This window comes from Vidua chalybeata, chromosome Z, assembly GCF_026979565.1.
Source record: "Vidua chalybeata isolate OUT-0048 chromosome Z, bVidCha1 merged haplotype, whole genome shotgun sequence".
NCBI classification, from domain to species: Eukaryota; Metazoa; Chordata; class Aves; order Passeriformes; family Viduidae; genus Vidua; species Vidua chalybeata.
Window position 1 is genome coordinate 46999598 of NC_071570.1, and position 26230 is coordinate 47025827.

Sequence of the window (26230 nt, forward strand, 5' to 3'; positions counted from 1 at the left end):
CACTGTAGAAAAGTAAGCTATTTCCCTCTTAAATTTTTGCTGGTACCCTCTCATGTGTTTCACCACCACTATCAGAAGCAGGTGAGGCAGAACATTATAGATCGTCTCTTCAGAAACTGCTATTCTATCTGAGTACCCTTATTTATGATAAATATTTTCAGACATCCTTGCCACACTTCCTTACCCATTTTCAATTTTTATTAACTGGAGGCATGTTAGTGGCCATTGTTGCTTTGTTGTAATCTTGCTGAAGTTAAAATATGAACATTTCTACATGTAAATTGTTTCTTATGTCACCTCCTCTATTCACTTATCTCTCTGTTAGTGTAATGGAAAGCATCACTTCTGATTTGTTTCAGAGAATGCTTTTGTTTTATAGTCCATTTTAATGTTTGTATTCATTGACCCATAGTCTAGGAAGAGAGTCCCTGGAAAAGGCCTTTGAGTTGATTGATTACCTCAACAAAGAGAACAGCACTGCACCACTTACTCAAGCTTTGTTTCAGCTGAGTCTTATATACAGCCTTTTAGACAAAAAGGGTGAACAACAACTGGCAGCACGAGTCATGGTATGTCTTAGTTTTCATAAATGATAATTTAAAATAATTAGCTATAATGTTCTTTATAGTTACATTCTCTTTGTGCATGTTGACTGCTGAACATATTCATTAAATTCACTAAGTTTGATGGGGACTCTAGAGAGTTGCCAGTCTTGCCAGCTTTTTCTAATGGTCTCTTACCAAAATGCTACATTTCTTGGACCAGCTTCTTCCCTGTTTCCATACCATACCCATATGCCCCAAAATGTTTTGTAGGAAGTGTGGTGCAGTGGTGTCTGGGGCTATCTTAAAGTGCCCATACAAGTCAATAGAAATATGTAATTAAACAGATTCCATGTACTTTTCTTGTGCAGGAAAGTTATTTTCAAAAGTTAGAGTGGCTAGAGATCATAGATCTAATTGCTTTATAGAGAGACAAGAGAAAAAACCGAACTGTTTTCTGTAGAAATAGAAACACAAGGATGGTTGTCATTGTCCCGTGCCAGTTGTGTAATAGAGTAATACTAGTAATACAAAGACTTGACAGTGAAATCAATATTGTAGGTTCAGTTCTTGATGAGCATATGTATTTCATTTCTGTGTTTACCTTCTTATTATGGAGTTTCTTCTCCATAATCATATACTGGTTTAAAATGACCTTTGCTGCTTCATAGTGTAAATCAGTAAAGGGATTTAGTCTATAAGGAAATTACTAAATGATTGGATAAAATAATAGACATTTTTTCTTTATGATAGGAAGGGATAACTAGTGAGTGCTTAAATAAACATAAGGGAAAAAAAAGCAGTATTTCAATTTACTCAAAGTTGTTATGTATCTGCTATAAACAGCCCAAGCTCTGGTTTGCAATGCAGTGTTTATGCAGTTTTATTTAAGTTCAAAATTTTCAGCTGAGATGTGATAGCTGATCAGGCATCCTGCTGTGGTTTTGGCAAGCTACGGAACTACAAAACTGAAGGGTGTTCAGCCTATAGACACACAAAAGTAATATCATTGTGCTAAATGAAGGTGTATTTACTGTGACTTGGTGAAGTTAAAGCAGATAAAAATACAGAATTTACAGTACTTTGTGATTGTAAGCTGATTACAAGCAAGTTTGAGACATGGCTCAAAGAGGGGTCTTCAGTTTCCATGTGCAATTTAAGATGTAACCTGGCCCATCTTTCAGATTTATGTGCTATCTGATACTTATTCCTACAGTTAAGAAATAGGATGTGTAAGTTAGAATAAATAGATTAAAAGCTACTGTGTTTAGCTTCTACGGTTTGAAAGTTCAACCCTTTATTTTTTTCTTGCTTTAAACTAATTTTATATATAGAAAATCCTCTTGGAAGGATTACTAGCTATTGCTAGTAACTTTTCCTCCTTTAGCATAGGATAGAGCACTTGCTTGGAGATAAAATGGATCAACAGCACTGGACAGATGATGGGACCCTGTCTGAACGAGAGCTCCGGTCAACACTGCTGGCTTTTGCCTGCACCCATGATATAAGAAACTGTAGAACAACTGCTGCTAAGATGTTTGAGACATGGATGAAGTCGAATGGAACAATAAGGTACCACAAAAACTGAGCTTCCACTTCTTTTACCCATCTGCTTTCCTGTTACATTGCCACCATTTTACTTGGAAAAAACACCCCAACAGCAAACAGAACAATCCAAAAAAAAAAAAAACAAAAAAAAAAACAACCCAACCAAAAAAAAACCAAAAACCCCACCACCACCGACTTAGTATTGATAAAGAATGTGATTCTGTCTTTTAACTGTTCCACATGTAGAGGTAATGGCTGTTCGCATGACTGTGCCAGGCTTTGTCTTTAGTCTCATTTGGTTTAAATGCAAAACAAGCCATAAATTTTTTTTCATCTGAATTTCCTGAGCTGCATGCTGAAAGAAGATTACTTAGTGGCAAAGCCAAAGCACATGCAGAACTCATTCTGCTGTGGATTCATGTGCATTTTGAGCCATAGAAAATTCTCAGTTTTGTGTACAATTTGTTTTCATGTGGCTAAATGATTTGCTTTTTCCTAGTGACTGGAAGTATTAGATTGGCATGAGTTCAGTAATGCCAAGTCTTAACAATTGCTACAGAATCAAATTGCTCCAAAGAGAGGCATCTCCTTCAAGTTAATATTTTAATTTTGTGAGTTCTTTCTTATTTCCTCAGGTGAGCATTTTTGTACCCCCTATGTTTATTTGTTTTGTTGCATTTGTTTTTCCTTGTAGTCTGTCTAGTGATGTTATGAAAGCCATATTTGCAGTTGGAGCTAAGTCTGGTGATGGCTGGGAATTCCTCCTGAAGATGTACTTTTCTTCAGTTTCTGAAGCAGAGAAAAGCAAAATGATTGAAGGCTTGGCCAGCACAGAAGATGCCAGAAAGCTGATATGGTATGAAGGAGACAAAAAGTTGTATGCTGTGTAAATTACAAGTGATAGAATCTTCTTGGAAAAGCGCATTTCCTTTTTCTATTGCTGGAAAAGTTTCTGATGGCTAAAGAAAATCCATCCAAATGTTTTGCACAGGCTTCCATACACACAAAGAACCTTATATTTTTCACTTAAAAATAACTTTTGTAACAGAGCAGCACAAAAAAACAAATTCTGAGTATGCATAAAGAGAAAAGAATTGAACTTACAGGCCTTGCACTACTGGTAACACAAAATTTCAGATTTTGCAGTGCAGATAGCAAAATTGCAAGCTGCTCTATAGAACCTTAAAAGACTGATTTATCTTTATACTCAAAATAAACTACTGGAGGTATAATTTTTGTTTGGGTTTTTTTCCTCTTCTTTTTTTCATTTCTTTCTTGGGTGAAAATTTGACTTTACATTATGTTCCTCTCTGTAGACTAAATCTTAATACTGCATGGAGAACACAAACTTGTCCTGCTAATTTAGTCTTCAGCTTCTGTCTCTTACATCTTCAATCTGTTGTTTTTCTTTTACAAGTTATTAGAATTTACTTATCTTTTCCAACGCCAGTGAAAATTTAGGTACTCAGATTAGAGCTAAGGTCATTCTGACTTCTGGAAATTAAAGCTAAGTAAATACAGTTTTTGTAATAAAATGTAACATTGATTCCTTCCAGGTGCCAGAATTTGCTTGCTTAAAGTATTATATCATCTTTCCCATCTAATTGAGGACTGTCAGGAAGCCCATGTGAACATACAAATGATGTTTTTTTTCCTGTTTGCATATGCTTTGTCTCCTAGGCTAATGCAGAACAGTCTTGAAGGAGAAGTCATCAGGTCACAGGAGCTTTCACATATCATAGCAACCGTTAGCCAGAGTTTGCCTGGATATTTACTGGCCTGGGACTTCGTCAAAGAGAACTGGGAAAAGCTTATACGAAAGTAAGGCTTTTGATGCAGCTGAAACTTTCAAACTCACAGTGGCAAAAGCACCTGTTTCATTGTTTCAAACAAGACAGTAAATAGGAACGTTCATATAAGATTCATATTAATATTCTAAATCATGTTTTAAAATTAGAGTTTACAAATATAACTTACTACATAAAATTTGAACTCTGAACAATTGTCCTAGAGCCTCAGAGTAATTCTAAACAATCTTGATCTTAATTTTTCTTGAAAGGTTGCTGTCTCTAAGATGATTGGTTCAGTTGCAAGATATTTATGTGAATCAAATGGATTCAAAAGGACATCCAGGGAAATAATTCAGCATTTATATTTTCTGAATTGTCACAGCACTCCTAAAGCCAAGTAACCAAATATCCCACTTGCTTCAGAAATATGTTGTCTCTCACTGTCCTTGAAGGGTACCCAGCAGGAAAGCTGGCCCCCCAAGTCTTCAAAAAGCCAAAGAAGTCTCTGTTTCTAAATCCCAGTTTTGATTTTAAATAGTTTCATGCTGCTTAAAAAGTTTCTCCTCTATGAAAACTTCTGCTCTAGCAAGCTCTTCATAACCAATATTACAGACTTACCTCACTTGAAAGAAAACCTGGTTGCAAATTCAATTTTGGAAGAGCTTTAGAACACATACGTACCACAAATACAGATCTTGATATTCACTGTGTGGCGTCCTCAGTTCTTTACTGTTTGATCTGTGATAGAAGTTTGAAAATTTTCCATGGCTTTTCACTCTGATGTTACATTTTAGAGGGAATAGGAAGCCAGAGGCTTGGATTTCTAAGAACTTACATTTCTTTTCAAAAATAAGGTATGTAATTGTAATGTAAGGTATTGCATTTAAGTGTTTTTAATATTTTTGAACTACTAAACAAAAAAGTAGAAACAGTAGAAAATAATGCATACGTACACCAAAACTGCATCTTAAAGTGTCTCCTAGCTGAAAATACTTGTTTGTCTTACAGGTTTCACCTAGGCTCATATACTATTCAGAATATCATTACCTGGTCAACTTCGCAGTTTGCAACGAAGGCACATCTGCTTGAGGTTGGTGGCACAATCTACTGGAAGGGGGTATTTACTAGTGCCAGTGTTGTTTTCATTTAGTTGAAGGATGAGGAAAATACATGTTCACATGTTACTTATATCCTTGACACCCTGTTAGGAGTATATGTATCAGTTGCTTTCCCTATTTCACACACGGCAAATATTTGCATAGACACTGGGAGATTATATACTGAGTCTGTGACAGAGTTGCATTACAGAGTTGAATCCAGTTACTGGTTTATAGTGTTGTGTTTTCCTGTACGCCGGAACACACTGTCACACAAAATAATGACTTGATCTATATCTAGTTTTGATCTAGATTTTGTAAATGAGATATACGTTCTGTATCTCTGAAATGTGGTACTGTGCGATAAAAAATGCTTTTTGTTATTTTTTTCTGTCATCAATCCCAAAGAGTTATTGTGGAAGTTGAGTATCAGCCAAGAGTTGTTTAATAGCTTTTAGAAAGCTCTGTTGTCTTCCCTAAAAAGGCTTCTTCCCTTGAAGTTAATGTATCAAGAATTGTTTACAGTTTAGTCTAATGTTTTCATTCAGATATTTGGTAGAGATAGGCGTTAATGGTTTCATTTATAATATTTTAAGTGTTACCATTGACAATTATAAAGATGATTGGGTGTGGGTGCTGTTCCAGAATGCTGAAGAGGATTGCTTGCAACAACCAATTCTTTGTCACAGAATAGGACTCCTTTTCCAGAGCTCTGCATCCTCTCTTGGCTTTGTGATATGGTAAATAAGTGTTTGCTTATTGGTGAAATGACATATTGAAACCAAATGAGTTATTGCTGCTGTATCCGTGAAAATGCTTTCCTTGCATTTTGAGAACTCCTTTGAGAGGTTTGTTTACTGCATAGATACAGACAATTCTCAAAAATTGATTTCCTGCAACATATGTATAACCTTTGCTGCTGAACCTATTTGTCTGGCTAATATTGATTTTAATTAAGATTTTCTTTTTCTTTCTTTATTCTTGCTATGCAGGTCAAGTCATTTTTTGAGTCAAAATCAGAGGAGAGTTCTCAACTGCATTGTGTAAAAGAGGCAATTGACACAATTCAGCTCAATATCCAGTGGATGGAGAGAAACTTGGCAAAGCTACAAGAACTGCTGTAGTGCATATAATACTGTGCTGTGTCAGCCATTTAGGAGCTCTGTGAGCAGTTATTGTGTTTCATTTGGAAAAGCCAGGGTGAAACCAGGCATCACTGCAACGTTGCACTATTAAGGAATTTAGATAGCTCAGGGCATGTCTCAGAAAAATTTTTATTTTCCTTGAAGCATTTTGAGCAATATGTAAGTATTTACCCTGAAACTCTTTTAATCTATAGACCAAACATCTGCACAAATGATTAAATATAATTTTATATATGAAACTTATGCCCTTTCCTTTGGAGTTGTGTTATAGTTTCTTGGCAGTGGGTTAATACTGACAGGTAAGAAAGAAAGAGTTACCGTGAGCTGTTAACTTCTTTGCAGACTGCCTACTGAGCAGTAGATTTTTTCTTAATGCAAAACTGTATGTGGTTTCCACATTTGTAGATATAGAAGCTGTTGTGAAACAGAATTATATTTCAGATATGTAAGTAGTAGTGAATGTTATGAAGTTCAAGAGGCAAAATAAATACAATTCCAATTTGATTTAAGTTTGGATTTTTTTATTTTCATGGTGTTCTTTAGAAATTACACATTTAAAAAATCTTATGCTAATAGATTTATTAGCATAAATATATTTATTTGATTATATATATTTGATATATAAAAGTGGCTGGATGGTAATACAGAAAAGAAGAAACAGATAGCAAAACCAAGTGTTTTAGAGATGGAATTTCTAGAAATGGTGGTACTTCCACTCTGAATTTATCAGATAGTTCTGAGAATCTCATCATTAGTTATCAAACTTTAACTGATTTTGTGGTATTGGTCTCTGACCAGCTGCACAGAACTGTATTTTTTTCAGGTTAGTTCATCTGTTAGACTGATACTGATTTGTGCTTTTTTGACTACTGACTTCCAATTTCACCACTTGTTGCAGAGCATTTGCAGTTGATAGATTAATCAGTCACTTCATTTTTTGTAAGCTTCTGGTCTTTCATTGCCTGATAACTTGCAAATCACAGTGTAATCTGTCATTATTACTCACTCTATGCCATTAGTTTTAGGAAAGTTTCTAATTTACATTTTAATTATTTGTTTTAAGTTTGATTTAAGTTTGGATTTTTTTATTTTCATGGTGTTCTTTAGAAATTACACATTTAAAAAATCTTATGCTAATAGATTTATTAGCATAAATATATTTATTTGATTATATATATTTGATATATAAAAGTGGCTGGATGGTAATACAGAAAAGAAGAAACAGATAGCAAAACCAAGTGTTTTAGAGATGGAATTTCTAGAAATGGTGGTACTTCCACTCTGAATTTATCAGATAGTTCTGAGAATCTCATCATTAGTTATCAAACTTTAACTGATTTTGTGGTATTGGTCTCTGACCAGCTGCACAGAACTGTATTTTTTTCAGGTTAGTTCATCTGTTAGACTGATACTGATTTGTGCTTTTTTGACTACTGACTTCCAATTTCACCACTTGTTGCAGAGCATTTGCAGTTGATAGATTAATCAGTCACTTCATTTTTTGTAAGCTTCTGGTCTTTCATTGCCTGATAACTTGCAAATCACAGTGTAATCTGTCATTATTACTCACTCTATGCCATTAGTTTTAGGAAAGTTTCTAATTTACATTTTAATTATTTGTTCTTCTGCTATTGTAAAAAATCTTGTGAGACAAATCCTCAAAATCTTTTGAAGAATAGGAGCTAAAACACTAATGCGCAACACTATAAAGATGCAATACCTGCAGTGCAATCTATGTCTTTCAGAAGTGATGAAAAAAAGCAAATTTTTAGGTTTTTTCTATATATATACAATACATGCAAGAGTAAACATACTTTTTTATCTTTTCATTTCACTACCAGTGTATCTTCTGTGGATTCATGCAAGCAGATTTAGAACTTTTAAATTATGGAATGCGAATTGCAATTAAGTATATGCTTGGAGTTTTTATACTGTTATGTGTTATTACTTTGATTCCTCCTTTATTTTAAATCTTTCAAATTCTACAGAAATACTATTTCCATCTTTGAATATTTTTGTATATATATATATATATATATATATATATATATATATATATATATGCCATCTTTTTCTTCCTAGTCACTTCTTAAATTAAATTAGAAGTCAATAGTAAACTTCCACTTTTCTATCTCTGCTGTCCCCTCACATGTGTTTTATTTCATTCCTGGTCACAGTATTGAGTCTTTAAAACTTTAAAATCAAAACTGCGGAATAGGGTCCCATCTTCCTTTTCATTTCTGCTCTGGAATTTTAAAAATTTTCACTATTCTGTTAAAATGTTTTAATGACAACTATGAAACAATAGCATGGAGCTGAGTTTTAGACAGGAAAGTGTACCAAGAAAATCTGGAAAGTTGGGGAGGTTTTTTTCATTTTACCATTTGTCGCATATGCATACTTTTGTTATGTCAGTTGTAGAGGTTTTAAAACTGTTTTTCTGTTAGGGAGTCTCCAGCCCTATTAATAAGTTGTACTGGAGTCAATTCCTCCTTCCATGAGAAATGTTTAAATATAATTCTCCTTTTTTTGAGTGTATTGGGAATTGATGAAGACTGAAATGTCTTAAGACCTGGTGCAGGGCAGACTGCCTTTGCTGGCAACGTTCATGCTGGGCATGGGCTTAGGGCAGGGTGAGGGTCAGGAAAAGGGTGAGGTGTCAGTGCAAAACAAAGAGCAGGAACCCAGTGTTAGGAGGGCTGTGAAAAAGCCTCCAAGGGAAGGTGAGGACTGCCACTCTGGTGAGAGCCAGAGAGAGTTGGATGTCCCATTAGCTGGATTCTGGTTAGAGCTAGTGTGAGTATGGCTAGTTAAGATTAGCCATACGTGCAGGACAAAAACTTGAACTGTTCAAGCTAAGCCAGGTAATGCAGGATTATGGAATTCTTAGTATAACTAAGTAGTACGTAGTAAGTGAGACTACCACTTGTAGGACTTGTAGGACACCAAGTATTAGGGCTGTACAAAAGCTGACTGATAATAGGCTGAAGTGTAGTAAGCAGATGTTTCCTTAGATGCCTTAGGAATTGACTTAATGAGTGAGCCTTAGCAATGCTACTGGGATGACTACAGAATTTAAATATACAGCAGGACTTCTGAAAAAGGATACATCATTGGGGCAGGGTTGATTTGGGAGTGAAGGGCCATGTGACAAACCAAGCTTGGCCACTCCCAGAGGGATATGACTCCCACATTACCTTCAGTGTCTTTGATGCTGTTGGCACAATTGTCCAGCAGCATCCTTTTGTTGGTGGTGCAGCTCCTCATCTCATGTGCAAGGACAGAGTGGCCACACAGGGCTTGATCCTGCACCTGATACTGTCTTTTACCTCCTCTTCAGCTCCTGATCTCCAGCTCCATTGCTAAATTTCTGTGGTGGTAAGAGGAGAAAGCTGCTCACATCAGCACCTGCAGCTGCAGAAAGTGTTCCAGAGAGGAGAAGGCAGAGCTTGAGAGTACTGCCAGTGTGGGCACTTCTCTCCCATCACAGCTGGCAGCAGGGATTTACCTTGCCATTTGTTTCCACTCAGCATCTTCAGCCTCTCTCATACAGCTCTCATCCAGCTCAGAGAACAAGTCATGAGGGATGTGCTGCTCATCCTACTTGGTCCTGAGGATGAACTGTACCCACTGGAAAGGGGTGTCTGGGGATAGAAGAAAAAAGTTCCATCCTGTTACTGTGGCTATTGTGCTCACATTCAAAGTGGGCATCAGATGTGCACCAGTTCAGCCATTATTATTGGGCTAGACCCTTACCCCTAGGTCTGTGCAGGCTTGCCCAGAGCCATGGAGGAGAAACATCTCTTTCACCTCTACATAAGGATAGATTGCTTTCTTCCCCCATACTTCTATTTTTAAAGGCAGGAAGATGTGTTTAACTAAATTACGCACTTAAACTGCCCTAAATTTAATAAATGTCTGGAAAAAGGTCATCTTACTAAACAGTGCCACTTTCCCTCAGAAGAACAACTAGCCACATGGACCTGCCTGCAGAAGACCTCACATAGTGCCCACATAGCCCCAAGGAGATTAGTGAGTGATATGGATTGTTGTAGTAGTAGTCCTGCTCTGTCAGAGCAAAGGCCTTCTCTTTCTGATGCTTCCAGCTATGGGGTTCATGATGCCAGTGGCTGTGCCTGACCGGTGGTATCTGCACACCCTTGCACAGGATTCAGAGGTCTGCAAAAAAGTGGCATCTGCTTTTGATATTGGGGAGCCAGCTGATACAGAAACCACAGTTAAATCAGTGCATCCGTCCAAGGAGGAAATAACACCTTCTCTTGATTTCTTTTTCACTGTATCCCTTAATGGTGCACTCCTGTTGTTTGTTCAAAGTCCATTTTGCTCCAGCTTTGCAACTAGTGCTGGCAGCAAGTGTTCCTGAAATCGTGAAACCTCTTCTCAAATTTCATCTTTGGCCGAACAACTCAGATTTGTTCATGACTCAGCAGGTTGTTTTTTTTTTTTTTTAATATTTGCATGGCACAAGGTGTCAAGATCAAATCAGCCCTATGATAATGAACTCAAGAACAAATAAGAAAATGACAGACCAATGTCTGCAGCCATCACATCATTCTTCTGACCTCTCCAAGTTAGGAGAGCCTCTGTGAGAAATCAAACTATCCAGCCCTGTGGTGAAGGCTCACACCAGAGCTGGGGAGACTTTCCCCCTTGGTTTAAAAGCTATAATATTTTTTAAAGCCTGTGGAAATAACAGTGTTTGTTCATTTAGTATCACAGCACATTTTGCTGCACATGCTGTAACATTGTGCAACAGCCGTAGGGACTTTGTGCAATGGACAAACCCACAACTGTGGTGGCCTTTCTACCAGGATCTCAGACACCTCCCTTCCAACGTCTCATACTGAATATTGACAGCATTGCTCATCATTCCTCAGTTAGTTGCTGCCTCTTCAGCTGTATAGCAGGGGGAAGGTACAAGCTGGGCTGCGTGTGTACAGCTCTCTTACATCCTCCCAGGCATCATCCACCTCTGCGTCCATGCAAGTCCATCACTGTCACACCTCGGCATGGCTTCTCCTCCAAAAACACAGACCTGTAGTTTTTCCCATACCCATATAAAACAGCCTGTAGTATCACCTATATTGTATGCAGTGGGAATCTGAAAGTATTTGTTACAGAGGGAGAGTCTGAGAGTTTCAAACCAAAAATAAGTTTCCTACCCTGTTCCTAAGGGGGGAAAAAAAAGGAGGAGCAGGAGGGAGGGGGAGTTTCCAAACTGGGGGAAATATAAAAAACAAAGCAAAACCAAAAACCTGCTGTTTTGATCACAACAACTTTCAATGTTCAAACATCACACCGGCAGGCCTCCTTAGATCACACTTGGCAGTGGGACGTGGCCATCAGCAACAAAGGCCCTCAAGAATCTGCAAGGGTAAAACTTTTGAAACTGTGCCACACGAGGTTCAGGCTTCCCTTGGTGCAAACACACTTTCCGGGGAAAACCTTTATCCTCTTTTTATTCTCTTTTTTTCTTTTTTTGTCCCTTTTTTCTCCTTTTTTTTCTCTTTTTTTTTTCCTCTTTTTTTCTCATTTCTCTTTCTTTTTTTTCTTTTTTTTTATCCTTTTCTCTATTTTTTCTCTTTTTCTCTATTTTTTTCCTTTTTTTCTCCTTTTCCTTCTGCAAAAGCCAAAGGCCTAGAGCTCATGCCCACTTCACCTGAAATACCGCTGTTGGCATGGCATGAAAAGCATTTCTGCCTTAAAAGCCAAAGAACTACAGCAACAAACTGAAATAAATATTTTTATTTCTCTTTTCCCCTGTAACCAAGGCAGGGGAAGGGGATTACCAGATTTCCTGAGTTCAAAGAAACAAAAACCCAGCCTCATCTCGTGCTCAAGTCAAATGGCAGCTTGAAGACAGGCAGCCTGGAGCCTAAGGCATGCTAGGGAGGGATTGACTGGCTGCAGTTCAGGCTGCAGTGGACCACAACCCTCTCCGGACTGGGGCAGTGGCTGCTGATCCAAAGGTAGCCTCAGTGCCAAAGGCCCACTCTGTCCTGCCCACACTCCTCCTCCACATGTGTGCAATGGCTGATGGTGACAGTTGCTGTAGAAATAAAGTGGTATATTTTCACAGATAGCCATGTATGCAGTCCCACTCATTCTGCTGTGTGAGCCAAGGCCTCCCTGAGCTGAGATTTGCAAAATGCAGCTGTGGGCAGGCAAGTCAAGCCCAAAGGGAAAGGGTCCCTCCAAAGGGCTGGAACTGCTCACTCAGAGAGGAGGACAAGGGTGTAATGGAATAAGGGAACACAGGTCCTAGAGGCTTCCAGCTCTTGGGGACAGCAACTGTAAATGCAGTGTCTTAGGCTTCTGACACATGATCCATCTGTCTATGTGCTGTACAGCACACTAGGGAACTTGAAACTGGACTCTGGATATCCCTGAACTTCATCAAAGGAAAGCTAAGAAAACTGGAATTTGGTAGTCAAAGAAAGGAACTTATTGGCAGTAACTGAAATGGCAGTTCAGTGCACAGCCTCTGCTGTACCTCTCGAAATAGGGGTAAGCTGTTCAGCAGTCCAGTGGAAACAACTAAATAAACAGGCTCAACTGTAAAGGGGCTCTGGCTTCTTGATGGAAAATGACTTTTAATTAGAATTCCTCATAGTTAATTTCTAAACAACACCAAAAGAGCTTAGGCATTGAGACTTTTTTTTTTTCTTAAGGCCTTGAGTTACATTTGTTTAGTTGATTTTTCTGTTTCAAGCAAAGCAAGTGAAAACAATTTCACAAATTGTTTTTAAAAATCAGAATGTGTGTTGCTTTTGATTGTTGTTGCTGCAAATTCTGTAGGATTTTTTGATGACAAGTAAAATCTTGTATCATTGTCAAAGTACTGGCACAGGTTGCCTGCCCAGAGAAGCTGTGGATGCCCCATTCCTGTTATCATTTGAGGCCAGCTTGGATGGGACTCTGAGCAACCTGGTGTAGTGGAAGGCATCCATGTGCATGGCTGGGGTTTGAAACTAGTCGATCCTTAAGGTACTTTCCAATCCAGACCTTGCTGTGGTTCTGTGGCTCTATGTTGCCTTTTCCCCTGCCTTCCAGAGGCCAGCACCATGCCCAGAACATGGAACCAGTCCCTCTGTGACATCAGCTCCAGGGCCAAGGGCACTGCAGCAGTGCAGATTCTGTGGCACTACGTTGGCAGCTGCACTGGAGGTGACAAGTCCTCTCTCCTTGCAGCTGACTTCTGTTTCTGACCACAATGATTTTGCTGTGCATCCTCATCCTTCTGGCTCTGTGCAGGCCTGCACATGGCACCTGTGGGTAAGTAGCCCCAGGCTTGACCTGAGGGGACCCCGGCTAAGGCTTAGGGGGTTCCCTGTGGATGCCCGCTTGCCACCTGTGTCCATACCAGTTTCCAAAACCCTGGGCAGGAGCCTCAGTTTATCACCAGTACCCCGGTGGCTGGCACCACTTGTCTACGGGGCTCAAGCAGAAACAGGCCGACATATGCACACTCCAGGCAGTTCCCTGGCCCCGCTGGATTTGCAACCAAAGCCTTGTGGAAGCCTTCTCACAGGACAGTAATGACTTTCTGCTTACAGACAGACCTGTGGTCTCCGGCCCATGGGTACTACCCTCGGCTCAACACGTGTTGTGGGTGGCACAGATGTCATGCCAGGGATGGGAGCCTGGGCAGGCATTGCCAGTGTCCGTTGCTACTGGAACCCACCAGTATCTGTGCATGTCTGTGGAGGGACCCTCGTCAGCGCACAGTGGCTCCTCACAGCTGCCCACTGCTTTGTCAACATCACAAAGTAAGGAGGACCTAGGTACAGGGATATCCCCATACCACCAGTGCATGCTATTCCCATCCCATTTCCTTGCAGTGTGCCTAGTGCCTTGACATTGCAGGGCCCAGCTGAGACACTGCTCAGGGAGAAGAGTGGGCTCATGCCGCTGCTTCCTAGCAGCCTCCAGCTTAACACATCTTGAGTCTTTCTTTCACTCACTATAGTCCTTTTTTCCTCTCTGCCTCAGGAAGCAGAAGGCAGGGAAGTGCTGGTCTGTCACAGCACATGATTCTACTCCCTCTCACCCCTCTCTCCATCTGCCTTCCAGTCCCCTCAGTGAGTGGGCCATCGTGCTTGGGGCCACCTCGTTGGGCCAGTCAGGCCCTGATGTGGAAGTGCGCCGGATTAAGCAGCTGATCATTCATGAAAAATATACTCCTGAACTTGAGTATAATGACATCGCCTTGCTGGAATTGGACCGGCCAGTCCGGTGCAGGTCTTCCATTCAGACTGCCTGCCTGCCTGGTCCTTCAGTGAAAGTATCGGAGCTGAAAAACTGTTATGTTGCTGGCTGGGGTGACAGAATTGTAAAATGTGAGTTTCCATAAAGGACCTGTGCCCTGAGGGCAAGGCTGGCACACAAGGGAGGGATGTATGGGGCTTCCTGACAGCAGAGGCCAAAATGAGAGTTGGGCTATGGGATATATGCCTCTGGAGACATGGGTCTGGCCTGCTGCCCAACGCCAGACAACAGTGACACAGCAATCCAACAGCTCTCTAGAGGCAGAGCTAAGCCCTAGGGAAGGACTTCAACACACAGACCAGAAGAATAGGCAAGGAGCTGCTGGGAACTCATTCCTTTCCCTGCTCACAGCATCAGGTAGAGATGTCCTGCAGCAGGCCAAGGTCCAAGTCGTCGATAAACAGCTCTGCAACAGTAGCGAGTGGCTGCAAGGGTATATCTACGACTTCCACGTGTGTGCTGGGCAAGGCGGTGTTGGCACCTGCCAGGTAGGAGCGTGCTATGAGTCCCCCAGCCCCCAGCAGTGTGGGCAGCCCCCCATCACACCACCCAAGCACAGTCCAGCACCTGCTTTCCCTGGTCAGTTGCTCTCAAAGCCCCAGCTCTGCACCACCACTGGAGCTTCCACCCCCTTTCCCATCTGTGGGTCCTTGCTCCAGTGAGGTCCAGATGCCAACCCTGAAACATCCACACACAGGGGAGACAGAGAGTCTCACCTAACAGGCCCCCAACCTGCTCCCAAGGGTGTCAAGGTTCTGCAGGTCCCAGCAATTGAGCAGAGCCTTGCTCTGCCAGGAATCCAGTTCTGGCAAGGGCTGGGAAAATAAAGGAGCCAGCTAACTGCTGACAGGGGCAAGCAAAAGCACCTTAATCCTCTCTGCTCTGCTTCAGGGTGACAGCGGGGGGCCTCTTGTCTGCCAAGATAAGCGTGCTGGCTTCTTCTGGCAAATTGGTGTGACCAGCTGGGGAGTAGGCTGTGCCAGACCTAAACGGCCTGCAGTCTCCAGCTCCACTCAGTACTACTACAACTGGATCTGGACCACAATGGGAAAAAGGCCAGCACCAGCAGTTACTCCAGCGCCAGCACCAGCGCCAACATACACCGCAGCCCCCCTGCAGACAGTAACTCCAAGACCAACACAACCCTGTCCATTTCCACGTGAAAAGCTGCTGCAATTCTTTAATCTGCTGAAGGATATCTTGCGTTACCTAAAGGAAAAAATGTTTTGAACTGCAAAATGGACCACCTGCAGTTCAGACGAAAGTGGACCACAACCCTTTCCTTCTGTGTTATATTAATTTGAAATTCATTAAACTGAATTAAATTTTAAATTGTAAGAAGAAAAAAAAAAAAAAAAAAAAGAGACCTGTATTTTCTGCTCTGAGAATACTCTCCATCCAAATTTTATAAAATCCTACTGGCTTGATAATTGCCCAAGCAGCCTTTAACTCAGGGAACCCTTCACCCTCATCTAGGAAGAATTTGGCTTCACACTCCCTTCTGTACAGATCAATGTCTTCCCTACAGATATTAATATATCTACAATGGAAAAGTAGCATCTGGCTCCTTAAGTCTGCAACAACAACAAGTGCAAGAAACACAACACTAGGAAAACAAGAGAAAGGGGGAAAAAAAAGAGTGCAGATGTTGCCCTGTCATTAAGAAAGTGAAACCCTTCTCTGCTCTAAGAATGATTTTTGTCCCTATCAGATGGTAACTGGGTTTTTTGACCAATGTAGAAACCTAGGCAGTAAAGAGTTAACACATTGCTATGCCCTAAACAGCCATCAAGCCATCCCTAAACAGCCATCAAGCAGGCAAGTTATAACAGGATGTGTCTGGAAAGGGGAACCATATGAAGGTAAGGCAGCACCATTCTGGAGCTGAATTTCCTGTTCCAGCCCATGGTGACCACACAAAATAAAAGACAACTTAAATGTAGGAGTGGGGTCAAGGAGCAAGCAAGACCAGTAGAGGGAGAATCAAGACCACCAAAAAAAACCACAAAGTCCCCCCAGCCCATTTCCAGAAAGGTCCAGAATACTGGGCTGCACATGCTAACTTATTTGTATGAAGAGTGAGGAACCTAATCCCAGAATGGGGAAAATTTACCTATAAAAATGTACCACCACAGAGGCTGGGTGGCATTCTCTCAGGACCCTGGACACCTGTTGGCTGGATCAGTGCTGGACCCAGGACCATGAACTTCTTTCCTCTCCTACCTGATTTCTTTTTCCCTTCTTCTTCCCTCTATTATTTTATTCTTTGTTTCTCTTACTATTAGAAGATAGTGGCAAAACACATACCAATTGCCATGCTGAGTGTGTAGTTTGTTAATAAATATTTGTGAGGTTTTTTTGGACCCTTTTGGTTTTTGCCATTCTTTTTCATCTGTGAACATCTACAAATCTTGTTTGCTGCCTTCCACATAGGGGTGGAATGTAACACCAATGCACAAACACTCCAGGGAAGATAAGAGCTGCACCTGCCTTCTCCAGTGCCAATCCCTGGGGCAAGGATCAGCTGCACATCTCACCCTCTCACAGCAGCAGTCTGTTGTGTCAGCACATCTGTTATGATCCAATTACTGACAGACGCCTCTACCTGAATTAAGATGCAGACAACACCATGTGCCAAAGTCAATAGTATGGATTTTATTTAACAGTCAACGTGAAGTAGATAGACAGAAATAGGAAAAAGGAGGAGGAATAGGAAAGAAACAGAAAAGGAGGGCCAGAGACAATTTAAGTAAAAAGCTATCACCACACTTGGATCCAGAAAGCATCCTGTTGCATCTTTCTTCACCCTGGCCTTCTTGCTGATGTGGTTCCCAAGGTGTTCAAAACTTTTCGCTCTTTATACATTTTAGCAAACAAAGGAATTAATGCTCATTGGCTACACACAGAGTTGATTTTCAGCACAGTTGCTGGGTTGGCTTTCTGTGTGGATTCTTTCTATCCAGTATCAGTTCTCTTCCAGTATCTGTTTTCCGCCCACTAGTCTGAGATAACACCCAGACAATCTTATCTCACGTTCCTCTCAAGTGGATTAACTCTTTCCCAGTTTCACAGAGGCATGTTCAGGGAGGGGGAGCTTTAGTCATCACAGATGAGCAGTTGCTTCTTTGGAGAGTTTGTCACGGTGGGCAAAGTCCTTCAGTGAACTTAACACATCTTGGAGGGGCAAGGAGAACCTCCATTCTTTATTGGACAAGGGGGGAATATAGTTACCAAAGACGAGGAAAAGACTGAGGTACCTAACATTTTCTTTGCTTCAGTTTTCAACAATAAGACAGGTTGTCCTCAGGACAACTGGCGTCCTGAGCTGGTAGATGAGGACAGAAAACAGAATAGCCTCCCCTGTCATCCAGGAGGAAGCAGTTAGTGACCTGCTGAGCCACTTAGATGCTCACAAGTCTATGAGACCACACAGGATCCATCCTAGGTTGATGAGGGAGATGGCAGAAGACCTTGCTAAGATGCTTTCTATCATTTACCATCAGTCCTGAGTAACCAGGGAGGTGCCAGATGACTGAGTTGGCCAATGTGATGCTCATCCATAAGAAGGGCCATAAGGACCACACAGAAAACTACAGGCCTGTCAGCCTGACCTTGGTGCCTAGTAAGGCTACGGCACAGATCACCTTGAGTGTGGTGACACAGCACCTACAGGACAGCTGAGGGATCAGACCCAGGCAGCATGGATTTAGGAGGGGCAGGTCCTGCCTGAACAACCTGATCTCCTTTTATAACCAGGTAATCCACCTGATGGATGAGGGGAGGCTGTGGATGTTGTCTACCTGACATTCAGCAATGCCTTTGACACCATCTCCCCATAGGACACTCCTGGAAAAGCTGGCAGCCCATGGCTTGGACAGGAGCACTCTTTGCTGGGTTAGAAACTGGCTGCATGGCCAGGCACAGAGAGTGGAGGTGAATGGTGTCACATCCACTTGGTGGGCAGTCACCAGTGAAGCCCCCCAGGGCTCAGCACTGGGGCCAGTCCTGCTGAATACCTTTATTAATAGTCTGGATGAGGGGACTGAGTCCACCATTAGCAAATTTGAGATGACACCAAATTGGATGAAAGTATTGATGTTAGAGGATAGGAGGGCTCTGCAGAGGGATCTGGACAGGCTGGATAGCTGGACCAAGTCCAATGATAGGAGATTTAACAAGTCCAAGTGCCGGGTCCTTCCCTTGAGTCACAACAAGGCCCTGCAGCACCACAGGCTGGGGACAGAGTGGCTGGACAGTGCCCAGGCAGAAAGGGACCTGGGGATGCTGGTCAGCAGGTGATTGAACATGAGCCAGCAGTGTGCCCTGGTGGCCAAGAAGGCCAACAGCATCCTGGCCTTTATCAGGAATAGTGTGGCCAGCAGGACCAGGGCAGTGATTCTTCCCCTGTACTCAGCACTGGTGAGGCCACACCTTGAGTGCTGTGTCCAGTTCTGGGTCCCTCAGTTTAGGAAGGATGTTGAGATGTCCAGATGCATCCAGAGGAGGGCAATAAGTATGGTGAATGGTCTGGGACACAGGCCCTATGAAGAGCAGCTGAGAGAGCTGGGGTTGTTTAGCCTAGAGAAGAGAAGGCTCAGGGGTGACCTTATCAACCCATATCAACCCCCTGAAAGGAGGGTGTAGCCAGGTGGGGGTCAGTCTCTTCCCCCAGGCAACCAGCAATAGAAGAGGACAAAATCTTAAGCTGTACTGGGGAGGTTTAGGCTGGACATTAGGAAAAATTCTTCACAGAAAGGGTGATTTTGGGCATTGGAATAGACTTCCCAGGGAGGTGGTGGAGTCACTGTCTCTGGAGGTGTTTAAGGAAAGACTGGACATGGCTCTTAGAGCTGTGGTCTGGTTGACAAGGTGATCTTTGGTCATAGGTTGGACTCAGTGATCTCAGAGGTTTTTTCCAACCTAGTTGATTCTGTGATTCTGTGATTGGTGTTTAAGGCAATTGTGCTCTTTAAGTCTCCTGCAATATTTTATGCAGCTCTGGTCATCAAGGGTGCACAGATTCTCAGAGCCCCTGAGACCTGTCAGCAGGGAGCAAAGTCTTCATCTAGTCTTCACTAGAGATCACCTGCACAGGTGATGCTTGACCAGCATACCCAACTGATGTGTGTAGGGCCTGCTAAGGCCACACTGGATTTTTGTCCACAGTGTTTACTTTGTAAGAAGAGAACCTGCCTGTTATAAAAACTGCATTCAGTTAATAACATTTGCTCATTCAATAGTGAACTTAAAACAAAAAAAAGATAGAAAGAAAGGAAAAATCCAGCCTCCAGCCCTGAGATTTATTTAGCAGCCCAGTACCTCAAAGGTATTGAACCACTTAATTCCCACTATCTGTTTATGACAGACAAGTGTCTCAACCCTACATATTTTCAGCTGCCAGACACCATCTTCCCAGGGTTGCAGAAAAGACACAGCCTGTCAAGCATGCCTGTAAGATCTGGAGGGCTGCATCTCTCCAGAGTGGTAGTGAGAAGGGCACTAGGGCTTGAAGAGTCAGAAGGCATCCTTCTCCAGGGGCTTGGGTATTTCTTCATCTCCTCCTTGGGACAGTAAGGGACCAAGATTTCTCTGTTGCAGTATGTGAGACACTTTGGTAGTCCCTGTGATGGGGAGCAGCTTCTCAGGACTCCCTGAATTTTCCATGGAGAACAGACAAAGCCATGGGGACAGAGTGGAGCTGGCCCATTTGTCATGATGAGCGAGAGGGTGTCACTTATGTGATACCCTGTGCCCATGAGTTCTACATGGGCTGCATCCTGCGTTGGGCAGATAAGAAACCAGAGTGCCCACTCTGCAGAGGATTGATAGAGTCTGTCAGGTTTTCTCTGCAGGAACAACAATGCCTAGAGTGTGTCATCACACCCCAGGGAGAATCACCAGAGACCAGCAGTCAGGTTGGATGCAGGGCTCGATCCAGGAAGAAGGAGCTCTTGTCCTCCTGGACAGAAACATCTGCCAGTGCCTTGTAGTTGTTTCTCAGTCTTTGGGGAGAGTTAGTCTCCCCAGCTAAGCAGGCGTCTGCAGCAGGGGTCTCATGGTGGCTGGCAGTTTTGTATGCCCTGTGCCTCTGTGGTCCAGGTGGTGTAGCAGGGCATCTCGCCCCAAAGGAGGTTGCCTGTTGCTTTTAGCTGATGGAATAACAGAGCACCTTGCCCCAGAACTTTTCTGTTTTGTGCTAATTGGTGGAAAAATGTAAATATGACAAGCTGTCTTGTAGTGAGTTATTTTCACACCATGGGAGTAACACTGCCAGCTGATAACAGACATCTTGCTCTGGAAGTGACATCTGGAAAGATAAGCTGGAATTTCTGACTGATGGACATCCCACCTTACAAACTATGAAAGCTACACCAAATTTTCACAAAGCAGGAAATCTTCTGCACATTTGCTGGAAATGTATGGGATTTTCCCCCAAAGCAGGGACAGTTGATTTGTGGTTACTCCCTGAGGTTGAGTGAAAGGATTTAGTGTACACTATCATCATTTCAGTGGTAAATTACATCTGACTCCTAATCGATACAATTTCTTTTGCTAGCTTTAATATAGGTACAATAATATTGTGTAGTGTTTTATGTAGTCTACTAGATGTGCTTTTTGGTTTATACCATGTAGTAAGTAACTTGGATTAAGGCCTTGTTTTGGTTATCTGCTGTCTGTTCAAGAAATAACTCATTTTATGAATAGACCTGATCTGCCATGCTTAGAACTTGAAGGCTAGAGTAATTTTAGGTGTGGGCAACCCAAATTTAAGCTGTTGCCAAAAATCTGAGTTTTAGGCAGGGCTTGCCTGAAGCTCCCACTTGATCCGTGACAATGGGGAGGTCATGGTCCAGATGCTGCAGCCTCTCCTGGAGGAATACACAGAACAGCTGGTTGATGGCACTGTCAGTTTCACTGTGGGCCAATGCAGCGAGAAGGCCCAGAGGCTGTGTGCTCCCATGCTGCTGGAAAGGAGGACAACAGCCCCGAGGCCAGTTCCTGTTCCACCGGCTCCCAGGGAGGGACTCCCACCTGGCATCCAAGCCCTGCCAGCAGCCCTGCAGGCTCTGACATGGAGGACCAACCCAGCACGTCTGAAGCTGTCCTCTGTGCCCTCCGCATGCTCCAGCCGTCTGTGCCAATTGGTACAGAGCAGGTGCAGTCCCAGAAACAGCAGGGGGAGGTCGTGGTGCCAAGTTTCTCTGCCCAGGGTGTTGTCTAATGTCAGGAAAGAAAACTCTTGCAACAGTCTTAAAATAGTCAAAAAACCCTAAGTCTTCACTGGAAGCTTCCAGGTGCCCCCATGGCCATGGGCACACTTGGCACTGGATTTCTACAATTTTTGTAAGTTTAACAAATTAGCATATTTAACAAATATTGTCCAATTAGAAGAGCAGTTGTTTAGGTAAATTTCCCCTGGGTTCTGCCCCAGTGGAGTTCCAAGGGCTTTCTGGTTATGTCTTCTAAGTTCTAGTGGAAAACACAGTGTCCTTGGTAGCCTAAAAAACAAGATTAAACAGTATTTCAGGAATGTTTTAGAAGGTTAGCTAACTGTTCTGAAAGGTAGGGGGAAAGGGTAGGAAAAGTAGAACCATGTATTAGTAGTCTACATATCTACAAATACATGAAAAACATATAGAAAGCAGAAATCTCTAGCCATCAAGGGCAGCAGCCACCATCCAACTGTTCCTTGTCAGGGCTAGGGACACTCTGACAGGGAGCCCTGACATCCCTAAAAGAGGAGGGCTGCTGGCCCCAGGATTCTACCCAGCCCTGCAAGCAAACTATTTTGCTGGCAGAACTAGCAGGGCTCCAGCACATTTCTAGACTGGAAAAAGGAAATACATTCTTTCTCTCACACAGTATGTGGCTGCTGCTTTCTCCCCTTTCTGCTGCCTTTCCCCTTCCCCTTGTGCCCACTGTGGCTGGCACTTGCCTGTTAGGGAGGCAGGCTATTGAGGAAGTTGCAGTTACAGTGAGAGCTGCAGGCTGAGCTCTGGATGAGAGCCAGAGGCAAGAGGCCATGAGCTGCCGACCCTTGGCACAGGAAAGGGCACAGGGACATGTGGCACCAGCCTGGGGACTGGACACTGAGACACAGCAGGAGCTGAGACCCCCAGACTTTGGTGCTGTGAGGGTATGAAAGCCCAGGGGTTCCTTTGTTCAGGGCCCCTTCTCAGGGGCACCAGCTGGAGCTGTTGTTATTTATGTACTGCACCATGATTAGCTATTTGAAGGACCTGGATGTCTGGGAATCTGCTGTGGGAAACCTGGGGTTGAGCTGGTAAGGAATCCTGGTCTGAATGTGAGTGTGAGGGGTGTAGCTGTGAAAAGGCTTCAGTCCCAGCTTAGGTGGTGTGAATGTGACTGCCAGAGTGGCTCCTGGATGGTCATACAGAAAAGCTTCCTTAACAGCAGGGTTCAGGGCTGGACCCAGGTGAGACCATGCTGTGAAAGGCCTTGTGGGTCTTCAGAAGCAGCCAGCTGGATAGCAGCCTTATGGAGAGAGCAGCAGGGAGGGCAGCATGGCCTGGCTGGAAGATGCCTGGGCCTTACTGCCCATTTGGAAATGCCAGCCAGCCCATGACTCAGATTTCTGATCCTCCCTCAGACCCTCTTCTGCACAGCATAGTTTCAGAGTTGGTGAAGTCTAGCAGCACCTGGGAAAAGAGAAGCTGTAAATAAACCCTGGAAGCAAGCACCCACCCCAGCAGGAGCAATGTGACTCCACTCCTGAGCAAGACTTGCATGGTCCCTCAAGGCTTCTTCTGACCTTGAGCAAAGTCTTGGTAGGCTCTTGCTCAAAGAGTCCCTTGCAGACCTGGAACAAAGGCTCCAGGCCAACCCTCTTGCAAGGCAGATGCCAACCTCTGCAGCCACTGTACTCCAAAAGAGCTTGGTACCAGCCCCTGGTGCTTCTCCAGGGGAACTGAGCACCCTCCCCACAGCACACTGCCTGCCTGGCACTGAGCTGGGGATCACTTATTCAGGAGTGGGCAATCCCTCCTACCTAGGGTGAGGAATAGCCCTGTGATGCCCACTCTTTTCACAGGCCAGAACTCAAAGATGTAATGCAGCACCTCATTGACTCTGGAGGCAGGAGAGCTGAGCACCATTGCTTCCAGCATGGTGTCCACAGCCCTCAGGGTCTGCAAGGATGACAGAGATTGACAGCAGTGATTCTGCTGCTCCTCCTCACCCTGGAAGACTCAACTGAACTCTCAGGGACAAGACAGGATGTACATCCTGCCCAAGAGAGAGACATGGGCAGAGAGTCTGCTGACTACATATAAATATACAAATGTCAATTTCAGTTAAAAAAATTTAATTTATTGCAGATTGCTACAACTGTACTGCCTATATCTAAGCATGCAAATATCAGTATATCTATCTAAATATCCATATACCTCTAACTGTGTAAGTACAACAGCATAATACATTGATAAGTATAACTATATATAAAGGGATCCCAGGTCCATTTTCACAGGCTTTCCCTTGGTAGCTTCCTCCTATGCAGAGCAGCCTTTCTGGAAAGGTACAGCAGATGGACATCTAGGAAGCAAAGGGAACACTGAGTCAACACGAGACCTAGTTTATGTCTCCCTTGGCAGCACATCTAGTAATTGTACTTTTATCAGAGACTATAAAACATGGTCCAAAAGGCAGGTTCTCCCTTGGAAATTTGAAGCCTGCTGTTTAAAGAATAGGAATTCTTCCACGTTTTCAAAACTTTAAAGTTTTGAAGTACCCTGATAAAAGCTGTAACACTAGCACTGTAAATGGCACCCACAAGAACTTTGAACAGAAACATTCACATCTCATGAAAAGAACTCCAGCCTTGTTTCTTCTCTGTACTGACAAAGAGACCTCACTCCTTACTTAAATGGTAGAAACTGATGGGCATTGTGAGATGAGTTATTAACTAATATTGTTACCTGGGACAGAGAAACTACCCTTTGAAGTGAATAACAGCTTCTTCAACTCTACCATCAGCTCTTGGATCAACTACTCTGATTTCCCCTTTCTGTAGAAGTCAGGCTCAGAGTAGCTGTCTCAATCATCTCTAAAAACATGTACTCTCTTCTTACCAGGGTCCTTTGGCTCAAGGGAACTGTTCCCACAGCTCGTGTTTTGTCAAGTGAAGCTCTCTCTTCCACCGCAATGTTCACAGGCTCACTTCCTGAAGACTCACACTGACCCAAAATATTCTTCTTAAAAGAATAAAAAAACAAAAAGAAAAAAAGAAGCAAACCAAATGATCATTTGCTATTTTCTTGTAATTGTTTTTGGGACACAATAATAACTGTTTTTCTCCACCCTGGAAGGACATGTAACACAAGGTTAACACTGTTAACGTGGTTAACATTGCAAGCCTTTTAGATTCAGACATTTGACAGATGGAAACTCAAACTCTTACAAAATACCTATTAATCAAAGCACAAAAAAAAAAAAAAAAAAAAAAAAAAAAAAAAAAAAAAAAAAAAAAAAAAAAACCAAAACAAAAAAAAACCAGAATACAGCAAGTAAGAATACATGTCGTCACAGTCTTAACTTTGCCCTTGCTTGTGACACTAGCTATAAGAAACAAGAAAAAACCCAGAGGGAGAAATCAAGGTGCCTTCCTAGTTACCACTAGACTTACACGTGTGTTATTACTGAGAGATCTCACTCAAACCACTGCAGAGGTCTGTGTGGTGCAAAACTACATTCATAAGCCATACATTTCTGGCTGTGAATCTCACCCACCTCATACAATTACTAAGTCTAATTATAAATTAATAATTTAATAATTTTTAAATTATAACATGTTGCTTGCTTTTTGGAGCTCTTCTCTCCCGCTCCATATGTATTTCTCTCCCGCTCCATGCATTTACTGCATGGCTATGTTTCCGTTATTATGTAGCAAAAATCTACAGGGTTATAAAAACCTCATAAAGGTTGACAACCTAGTTAGGTATCTGTTCCACTGAGGAAGTAAAGGCCTTAAGTTAAATACCTGGAATTTATCTTTAGACAGAAAGATATTCTCATTACCACCTGTTAAAGAATGTAAGTTGTGGCGTTGCGTTCTTCTCCCCGGTCCCAGGTGGCTCGGGTAGCCCGGCTAGGCTCTGTGTATCATCTGGGAGTCCGGGGCTGCTGCTGGTTTGGAGGCTCTGGCGCCGAGCCTCTGCATGGGCTGCCACATTCTGTAACTGGCACTGAGAGGAGATGAAGGGGCGAAGGAATGACACACCTTGCCCTGCGGTTGGCTGGAGAACTTTTACTGCTGCATGGTGGCTGCGGTGGAGAGCAGTGTCTGTTCCCAGTGCCTGCATGGACAAGATGGCGACGGAACAAAGGGACGCATGGGGTTTTATAGGGGGCAGGCAGATAAGGGCGGAAGCCCCCTTGCCCAATGGGGACAGGCAATGGGGGAGTGATGTGGACTGCAGCAACCAATGGGAACATGACAGGGGTGTATACAGGGTTCCGGGATGAATAGGGATATGGGGATGGGGTAATAGACACAGAACTCTCAGGAATGGACAGGGGGGTGGCCACAAGATTGGTATGGGAAGGCTCCAATGGTGAGTGACCCGGAGCGAACCACTGTGAGGGGAAATGGGGGTACATAGAACCGGCTAACTGACAGTTATTAGAACCCCTAACTAAACCAACCTGGGATGCAACAGTAAGTCTCTTCTGCAAACTGGCTAGCCATCAGTACCTTGAAGATGAATGATTGTTTAGAGCCTGCAACATTTCCTTCTGTTAAGGAAAAGACGGCTTTTGAAAACTGGTACGTGTGAATTTACAGAAGACAAAAGGGCATCACA

General features: G+C 42.9%; 2 protein-coding genes and 1 long non-coding RNA gene across 5 annotated transcripts in view; 2 read left to right on the forward strand and 1 right to left on the reverse strand.

Annotated features, from left to right (window-relative positions):
* Positions 1-6626, forward strand: part of LNPEP (leucyl and cystinyl aminopeptidase) — a 55874-nt gene extending 49248 nt beyond the window's left edge. For all 3 annotated transcript variants that reach the window (XM_053931964.1, XM_053931966.1, XM_053931965.1), the window contains 6 exons: positions 413-569; positions 1930-2114; positions 2785-2946; positions 3771-3911; positions 4889-4970; positions 5970-6626. In XM_053931964.1, coding sequence (XP_053787939.1) covers positions 413-569; positions 1930-2114; positions 2785-2946; positions 3771-3911; positions 4889-4970; positions 5970-6101 — 859 coding nt within the window. In that variant the 3' untranslated portion in view covers positions 6102-6626. The remainder of the gene's footprint in view (positions 1-412; positions 570-1929; positions 2115-2784; positions 2947-3770; positions 3912-4888; positions 4971-5969) is intronic.
* A 6639-nt stretch (positions 6627-13265) lies between these two features.
* On the forward strand, positions 13266-15743 carry LOC128781771 (acrosin-like). The gene is made up of 5 exons (XM_053931675.1): positions 13266-13418; positions 13700-13912; positions 14217-14482; positions 14763-14899; positions 15303-15743. The coding sequence occupies exons 1-5, from the start codon at positions 13357-13359 to the stop codon at positions 15639-15641; spliced, it is 1017 nt and encodes a 338-aa protein (XP_053787650.1). The 5' UTR covers positions 13266-13356; the 3' UTR covers positions 15642-15743.
* Positions 15744-23735: 7992 nt separating this feature from the next.
* LOC128782299 (uncharacterized) lies at positions 23736-25700 on the reverse strand. Its single transcript, XR_008428713.1, has 3 exons — positions 25449-25700; positions 24500-24622; positions 23736-23963 (listed from the first exon to the last, which is right to left on the reverse strand). It is a non-coding gene; the product is annotated as an uncharacterized LOC128782299 (long non-coding RNA).
* Positions 25701-26230: the final 530 nt, after the last annotated feature.

What these genes read in the sequence shown, in the direction of transcription:
- LOC128781771 (XM_053931675.1), top strand. Translation starts at nt 13,357, where the DNA reads ATGATTTTGCTGTGCATCCTCATCCTTCTGGCTCTGTGCAGGCCTGCA. An exon ending in TGCTTTGTCAACATCACAAA is followed by an intron (nt 13,913 to 14,216) that starts GTAAGGAGGACC and finishes TCTGCCTTCCAG; the next exon opens with TCCCCTCAGTGAGTGGGCCA. An exon ending in GCGGTGTTGGCACCTGCCAG is followed by an intron (nt 14,900 to 15,302) that starts GTAGGAGCGTGC and finishes GCTCTGCTTCAG; the next exon opens with GGTGACAGCGGGGGGCCTCT.